Below are 8,952 nucleotides of genomic sequence, written 5' to 3' on the forward strand. Positions count from 1 at the left end.
GAGGACCGAGCCCTGCAGAACCCCACTGCCCACGTCCTTCCAGGTTGAGAAGGACCCATCCACTACCACCCTCTGGGTGCGGCCCTCCAGCCAGTTGGCGACCCATTTGACTGTGTGGGTGCCTACGCCACAGCCCCCCAGTTTCTTAATATGTAAGAAACATAGCCCTGCTTTGTGGCAGCAAAGGTGCCCTTTCTGGCCACGGCCTGAACCCTGCCTCATTACCCAGTCTGGCCCATCTGTGCTTTTCTACTCTCCTGAGCTGTTAGGGCCTTCAGTTTTTCTGGCTAAGTCCTCTTCTCCAGCCCAAGAAGTAGTAGTGGCCACTTTCTTGTGGAGTGCTCAGAGCTTTTCCTCTCCCTTTTGGCTCCTTCCAACTCCACCTTTCGGCATTTTGAGCTCTGGCCACTGGCGGGACTGAAAGCACCTACATGCCCGTTGGGCACCTCTGGGGGCTAAACCACAGTGCACCCCTCAGGCATCCCAATGTGACCTCTTCTTCACACTTTGTCCTCCAGTGTGAACGCAAACCAGAAGCGAGAGCATCCACCTCCACAACAAAAGATTCTGCTCTTGGAGTTAATCCCACCCACGGTAGCACTAACACAAAGGCTCCAGGCACTTTTCTTTTGCTGCTCGGGGTTTGGGGTTTCTTCCAACCCTCCTGGGGCATAGGATCCTTCCTCTGTAGGCAGTCCAGACTGGCTCTTCCCTGGAGCTCTGCCTCCTGCAGATCCTATGGCCAAACTGTCTTTCTAGGTCAGGCCCTGGCTTTATAAGTTTTGCCTAGAGTCACCTGACACTCCACTTCTACCCCAAGCCTGTCACTCGCTGCACCTTATTAAATTGCATTTTATTAAATGACCCTCTTCCCCTAGCAGTTCTTTCAGTGGCTGGAGTGTCAGCTGCTCCCTGGCTTCATCTCATCTCCAGTAATGGGGTGGGGGCTTCTCCTGTGTCACAGTGGGGATTGTGGCTGGGTCCTAGTACCGGCCAACCTCTGACCTGAGCTGGGTCATTACAGTTCACAGCCTCAAAACGTTGCTGACCACTGAGCTAAGCTCCTTATTTAAATATCGCATTCTCTTGCTTCTAGTTAATCTTTGTTCTTCTTTGATATAGTATCACTGATTGGTGTAAACTTGGTAATGGCTTTGCATTTCTGATCAATACAACCTACTGAAATGTTGGGGATTAAATCTAATTTTCTGCCTATTCATTTTAGCACAACAAAAGTGTCAGAATTTGGATCTTATTTATGTTACGCTTTACATGAATAGTTTACCCACTGGTTCTTTATACCCTGATTATTATCTGCTAATAGGAGCTATGCCATTTGATAAATCACATTCAAAGTTGTCCATGAAACCTCAATTAAGTACTGATTGTCTTTGATTGAAGAGTAATTTGCCACTAAAAGCAAGCAGGAATAAATCAGCATTTTACCTTTTAAATGATATGGCTGCGGTACAAAATGATTCTCTTATTAAAAACAAAGAAAGCCTAAACTAAAGTAACATTGACTGTTTTCCAATTGATGCACAGGTGGATTTCAGAGAGAATTCACAGAAAAGTTAGTGGCACGTGTTTATGTCCCAGGTCCATCACAGGGATTCTGCAAGCCAAAGTAACAAAGTAATAAGTACTACTCCACATCAGTTAGTCACACCTTGACAATCACACACTGTTCTGATTAAATCGTTGTAAAATTATGCCCATCTTTTTTGCACTTGAAAAGGTTTTTGACAGTCATCAGGATAGTTAATGTTAATGCATACTAAAAGGATTACACCATGACTTTGAAAGGTCTAGTAGAATAATTTTGACCATGTTGGCAAAAGTCAGAGTTTCACCATGTGAAAATGCTTGTCAAGATAAGCTTATGTTTTGATGCAATTTAATACCTTTATGATGATACCAGTTTTGCAAAGGGATCTCCACTTTCACTTGTCTTGTACAGTATGTTTACCTAATGATGCATGTGACTTAGAAAATATTCTGCTTTCTGAGAGTCAGATTGGCCTCCTGTTTAGAAAGTCCACAGAAGAAAAATTACACAGTTGAATCCTACTCAGACTGACAGACCCCTCATCCTCAGTGAAGTTGCAGGTTGTTACAAGCTGAGGAGGGAATTTGCTTCCAGGACTTCAGGAATCTTTGAAAATGCACTCACATTATTTGCAAGTGGATATTTTTCAATTTAAAAACCAAAGTCGCTGTTGAGGGTGTAAACGTATAAGATATAAAATATATAAGAATAAAGTACACTTTGTTCACGTATAGCTCTCAGTTGTGGTGGACAGGTGCCATCCCAAAATCTCAGTACAGAGGCCTTTTTTGGACACCTTTTGGAAAATTTTGGCCCTAAAAGTACTTAAAGTAAATCCAGATAAAAGGTGTCATGCAAATAAAGAATAGTGATTTCCCACCACCCCATTTTTTTTCTGTCACTGGCTATATGATTTACCAGTTTCTTTGTGCTAAAATAAGCTGCTAATTTAATGTCATCTTGTTCTCAAGATGCACTCAGGATGCATGATAGCAGGGGACAGAAGGCACTAGATATGAGAAATATTGCTGAGTCTGTTTCTTCTGCCTTTAGTCACATGGACTATTTTTTCACTGCTAGTCTTGTAGCACCTTGGATGGACCTTAACCGTCTCTCCCATTGCATGTGCCCTCCTGGTCTTGGGGAGGTCCATCTCTGCTGTGGTACCCCAAGAGTGTTTTGTCTCTTCAGGTATAAATTGCACTTCCTGGGCTCACAGGATTGAATCAAGACCGCGGAAGAGATATATAAACCCCATTTAGAAAGGCCATTTGGCCTTTTATATAAATGGCATTGTATAAATGAAAGGTCACCACCAGCTGTAATTAGATATTGCACAGTATTATCTCCCCTTGCGTTATATTTTTTGTTGTGTGACTAGAAGTGTAGTTGGTGTTGAGTACCTATAATGGCAGGTAGCCCTGACAATGTGTATAATTTGATTTGCTTTTCAATGCGCTAATTCATCAATTTGCTTTCATTTCAATAGGACAGGTTGTTGTCGTGACTCCTGGAAGGGACTCATAGATGTGATAATTGAAGTGACAGTGACGTCTCACTGGAAGCACATGTCCAAAATAAAATAACATATGTGAACACTATTTTAATTAAAATATCTGTCTTCTCTTGGTAGCCAGAAGTGCAGCTTGCTGAAGGCTTTGATGTCTTTATGCCCAAATCTCAGCTGGACTCTATATTGTCAAACTATACACGCTCAGGAAGCTTACTGTTCAGAAAACTGGTCTGTGCATTTTTTGACGACAAGACTTTGGCTAACTCTTTACCCAATGGGAAGAGGAAAAGAGGACTCAATGACAATCGAAAAGGATTAGACCAAAACATCGTGGGTGCAATAAAAGGTAGATTTCTATGTTGTGTTTTAAATGTGCCTGTAGTTGAGAACTTACTTGAATCATCAGTGCCTGTGTTTGTTAAAATTTGTCTAAAATGGATAGTAAAAATGTACATTCTTATTTTTATTTCATTTCCCTGATTTTTTTTTAGTTGGTCCCCTCAGGGCCAGATGAAATGATACATTTATGCTTAAGTTCCCCAGCCTCTGAGATGACGTGATGGGATCAGAATTTTGTTTCTCATTTAGAAACAAATCTTCATAACGATCAAGGAAGTGGCGAAAAGCTTGAAAACAGGACCAGAGTGTAACCAATGCTGGTCTGATCAGGGGACACCCTTAAGCAAACAGTATAGCAGGAGGAATATATTTCCCCACTGAAAGATGCTATCTCAAGAAGTTAGAGGGTCATGAGTGCAGTATATGGGCTTTACCTGAGGTCTTAGATTAGAATAATTCCCCTTGGCCCCCTCCCTTTTCAGGGATGAGATGCACTGATACGGTGCTGAGGAGGAGCTTGTCCTGTCCAGTTGTCGTATCTGCTCTGTGAATAGTTGTTGCATGGGTGAGTGGGGAATATCGTAGTGGAGAGTAAAGTTTTATATCTAGCTCGGAGGTCTATGTCTACTTTGTTTTTCTTCCTCTTGTGAGAATGAGTTTGATAGTCTAGGTCTAGCTCCCATGAAATTTCTGTCACTGTGAGTTCTTCCCCTAGATCTACAATTTAAAGTCCCTGTGGAACATATCTGTTAAAGAAAGTTATGATCCACCCATATGAAGAGTTTGAAACAACAGGACAGAGAGCTTTGAATTGCTGCTGTGTTTTGTACTAGCTAGAGCTTTATCAGGCTATAAATTTAATTCCATGGTATTCATTGCCGTAATCTAACCTGGGCATTATGAATGTGTGGCTCATGTCTGGTTCTTGGTTTATATTGCTTATGGAAGCCCTGGTATTGACCCTAATGGTAATTATAGTCAGGTTTCTGTTTTCTATTTGCACACGTTAAGAGAACAAAAAAAGATTATTATATAATTGCCTATTCCCTGAAAAATTAGGTACTGCCCTCTCAGAGACAGAATGTTAGGACTAGAGGAACCAGTGTCTGATTAGGTATAGCAATTCTTATGTAATGTTAATTGACCCAGTACGTCTGGTCACACCATGCTGGCTCTTTTGACCCAGTGCCATGATTAATCTATTAATACTGAAAGGCCCATTGCTAGATACATGTATGATCTGTCATACAGGGTGTTGAATTCTGGTCCACAGGGCCATGCATAGCAAGTTTATCTTTACATGGTGCCTTGCATACAGAAGACCAAAAATCTTTGCATAGTGAGCTGGTCACAAACCTTACAGACGGTAGAAAAGTTTTAACGTGAGAGTTGAGTGCAGTGATGGGAACAGAAGGCAATAGGGAAATGACTGTGGGACAGTACAATTTAAATAAAAAACTTGCCCTTTATAGAAAGAGAAGTGTTTCCAAGCAGTTAAGCAAAAGATGACTGTGTTTTTTCAATGCAAATTGAAAAGCTTGAGTTAAAAATTCCTCAAAAATAGGGTTTAGCATAGAGATGCCAACAAACACATTTGTGTGGTGGCACTGCTAGGCACTGCTATGATACGCAAATTGTCTTTATTACATTTATAGCATAATCCCTGTCACGCTTGACAGGGGAGCCCTTTCCTAAAGACTAATGCAACAAGATGCCAAGGATTGACGCACTGTGGGACTTTACTGAGCCTGGCTCCAATAGCACTTTTTTCCCCTCTGAAGAACCATGCTGTAAGACACTGTGGTTTCATTTATTCCAAGCGATGACTGAGCCAGTATGAAATCTCCACCAGAACAACATCATGTTGTTTGCATTATTTCATTAAGACATTCCTCTACCAAGCTCCCAGATAGTCTTCAGTGGCGCTTTTCGTTCTGTTCCATGACATGGATACAGAAACAAAGAAAAGGCTACATTTATTGACAAAATTAGCAGGAGAACTTAAAGGAGACACCGTTGATTTTTGAAAATTGCCCTTCTGTCTCAAAATATTTTAGCTACCATAATAACAAGTAATATATAAGATTCCTATAACTGAGAGTGATTAGACCAGGATCAATTCTTTCTACTTAGTGTATTCAGTGGTATTTGGTATAGAGCCAGCTTCTCCATTTCTCCTATGCAGTTATTTTTCCTGTTGTTCATGTCAATCTTCCATGCAGGAAAAAGGCTGGAGAATATTGTTTAAAAATTCAGTTATAAAATGTCAAAAATTGGTACCAGAGTTAGGGCAGGCATAGTAAGGGAAACTGTTACCACCTACTATCGTTGGGGTTTTTTGTGTTTTTTTTCAAGCAGAATGGAAGCATGTCATTTCTGTTTCAAAATATGTTGTCATCTTTCACATCAGAGCCATCACCCGAGTCGGCAGCTTTTTATTTGTATTACAGTGGTGATACAGGAGTCCTGGACTGGGACCTTGCTATACTGGACAATGTATAGACCCAAAACAGATCTGTTCCTGCCCCGAAGAGGCTGGAATCCATGCAACTGAAACAGTGGACCTGACCTCAGTCCATCTGGACTGGCCCTTTTGCCCTGGGGGATCAGATTGTACTGTAACGCCTTGGTCCTGCAGAAACAAACACATGTTGCTTAATAGCATTTAACTTATTTAAAAATGAAGTAATTTGGGGAAAATGTTCTCTGTCTGATCCTTTATTCTATTAATTTTTTTAAACATGTATTTATCACTCAGTCAGGGTCCAACCAAGCCTAAATGGCTCTTCATACTGGCATGGCATAATTTCCCTAAGCCAACAGCATGCTATGACCTGATCTGGCCAGTGTTCACGTCCAGCTGCCTTTGACTCCCCAGCCTGAAACATCAGATATCCATTTGCAGCTACATCAGCTGGGGGCAGTTTTTGCCACAAGTTTGCATCAAGGCTTGGAACTCTTGCCTGTCAAAGGCATATTGAAAGGTGCCTTGGCCACACAGCTGCCATGTCCCTGTAACTTATATTACTACATTATAATGTAGCTTCTGTATTGTGTGCCCCCCATACACTTTATGCATTACTTGTCTTTCTATACTGTAACCTCTGTGGGCAGAGGACCATGTCAGGGTTCCAGGTTCTGACCAACATCTCTAGCCACACCAGCAGTATTAATAATAGTAATACTTTTTCTTAAGTTCTTTTTGCATTTTTCTCACTTAAACCATAAAAATCAACTACAGCAGTTTAGCTTTTGTCTTATAGTTGCTCTCCCTTTGTATCTTCAACTTAGCAAAGTTAGAGCTGCAACAAGGATTACTTTCCCTAGTGGAACTGAAAGCATTTTTTTGTAAATGTCTCCTAAGTTTAAGCTGTATAAAAACTCACTTTGCAAGATCTAAATTTGGACCTAACTGACATGGACACTTGAAAGCAGTGTTTTTCCTTATGTGTTTATGGAATCTGTCAGTGCCATCTTGGTTGCCAATATGATAAATGCCAACAGGGAGTTCAAGACTTCTGCAGTATCAGGATTTCTGTGTATCACTTTTTTTTTTTTTTTTGCTTGCAGCCTGACAAATGGGGTCCTGAGAACAGAATGGCCATAAGGAAGCCTTCAGTTCTATATACATGCTGTACAAATATGGGAGGCAGGCATTTACAAGTGTCTACCGTGTCTGGAGGCTTAACACAACTACTTCATATGCAGAAAGATAACTGTGTATATGAACAAATGATATGAGGTGTACACATTATTTCTACATCTCTATCCTAGGTTTTTAATACAATTCAGTACAGGATCTCAGCACAAATGATATTTCAGCAATAACCTTGGATTAGACTCTGGCCTTGCTTTCGTAGAATTGACCACTTGAATGTTAGTTTTCATTGGTACTTAGTTTTAAATCTTCCTCTTCCAGTTTTTTTCCCCCACTCGTCTCAATTTTGTGGCACATTTTTAAAAGATCGTACCTTTTTATTTTAGTCTTCACAGAAAAATACTGCACTGCTAACCATGTGGATAAACTTCCTGGCCCCAGAGACTGGGTACAGATTCTGCAGGATCAGATTAAACTGGCAAGACGGCGATTAAAAAGAGGCTCAGGTAAGCAGGAAAATGTAAGAAATCTCATGTTACTGTAAGACTGAAGTCACAGAGCTTGAGCATCCATAAAAGGTCCTGAGCATACCTTTTTCCCAGTGACTTGAACTGGAGTTGCAAGTACTCAGGATCTCTGGAACTAGGCATTTAAGCTTTTGGCATGTTTCTGCTGGAATGTGAAAAATGGTGTTCAGTTGTGTTTTGAATGGTAACAATGTTGGTAGATATCTTCGCTGCAGAGTTAACTCCAGTGTTGCCTGTAATCCCTCGCCACTTACACATATAACCCTCTCTCCTGAGTTCAGCATTGCTTTGTACTTACCCTATAGCCCTAGCTGGGCCAAACTTCAGGGACTGATTTCCCTCAGGTCCCTCCACCCACTTTGTGGTAGGTGCTGCAGTCCTCCAGTACCTCCCCACAATTGCCCCTGGTGTCCAAAAGTTCTCCCACAATTCATTGGGAGATAATCATAGAGTATCCCAGTTTACTGCAGGAAAAAAAGAACACTGGGATATGCCCCCAGACTTCCAAGGAACACACACAAATGAATGAAACAGCAGGGAGGATTCAGATACTTGGGTCTGCTCAGGCCTAGGTGCCAGTTACTTAGCTAAATACTACTGGGAAGATGTACCATTAGACTCTGATCCCTCTGTTCAGGGCATGTAGGTTCAGCACTCTGCCCATGTGCTCTCAGTCCAATTGCAAATAATGGTGCATAAACTGAATGGCAGAACTTCCAGGGGCTGGAAAATAATACCCCACTCCTGAAGTGTGTGCAGTGATTTCATAAACTTGCTACTCTCCTTTCTAAGTACAATGCTCCCTTTCCTCCTGGGGACTTTCTGCCTATGTGGGTTCTGTCACCCCTCCCCTTATTGACTCTCCTTAAAGTGTTTCCCACTCATTTCTCATAGCCCCTGATCCTTCTTATTGGTAGAGCATCATTTGTACCACTCCGACAGGTGTCCTGAGCCCTTAATCATGTTGCACTACAGCTGCCAGTCTTAGCTGGCTCCCCATGTTTGTTTGTTCTTTAATCTTCTCACTGTCCTGACCCTTACTATGATTATGTGCGCTGTTAAGACAACAAGGACCATAATGAAGCATTGAACCCAGGTGTTCAAACCAGCAATGCAGAAGATAGTGTTTCTGAGCCAAATTGGAGTTATTCTTTAATAATTACATAGCCATTTAAACAACGAATTCCACAGAGCATTCCAAAGGCCAAAAGCCTGTCTGGCTAAAGGCTGTGTGATAGACCATGGGGAACAAACAAATGGTGCCAGCACCACCAAACCAGTGTTCTCAGTCCAGAGAGCTGACAGAAACACTTGCTTAGGCTTTGACATCACTCTTCAAAAGTTCAGGTCCTTTCCTATCACACAGATTGTTTAGTAGCATAAAATAATCCCTGTCTTAAAAAAAAAAAAAAAAAAAAGGGGGGGG

The 8,952-nt window shown here is 41.5% G+C and overlaps 1 protein-coding gene across 5 annotated transcripts in view; it reads left to right on the top strand.

Moving 5' to 3' along the window:
* The window catches only part of BEND7 (BEN domain containing 7), a 69,426-nt gene that overhangs the window by 41,452 nt on the left and 19,022 nt on the right, over nt 1-8,952 (top strand). For all 5 annotated transcript variants that reach the window (XM_019509541.1, XM_019509542.1, XM_019509546.1 and 2 more), the window contains 2 exons: nt 3,183-3,408; nt 7,386-7,505. In XM_019509541.1, coding sequence (XP_019365086.1) covers nt 3,183-3,408; nt 7,386-7,505 — 346 coding nt within the window. The remainder of the gene's footprint in view (nt 1-3,182; nt 3,409-7,385; nt 7,506-8,952) is intronic.

The sequence above is a fragment of the Gavialis gangeticus genome, unplaced genomic scaffold, assembly GCF_001723915.1.
Source record: "Gavialis gangeticus isolate Ggan-Ray unplaced genomic scaffold, GavGan_comp1, whole genome shotgun sequence".
In the NCBI taxonomy this organism is placed as follows: domain Eukaryota; kingdom Metazoa; phylum Chordata; order Crocodylia; family Gavialidae; genus Gavialis; species Gavialis gangeticus.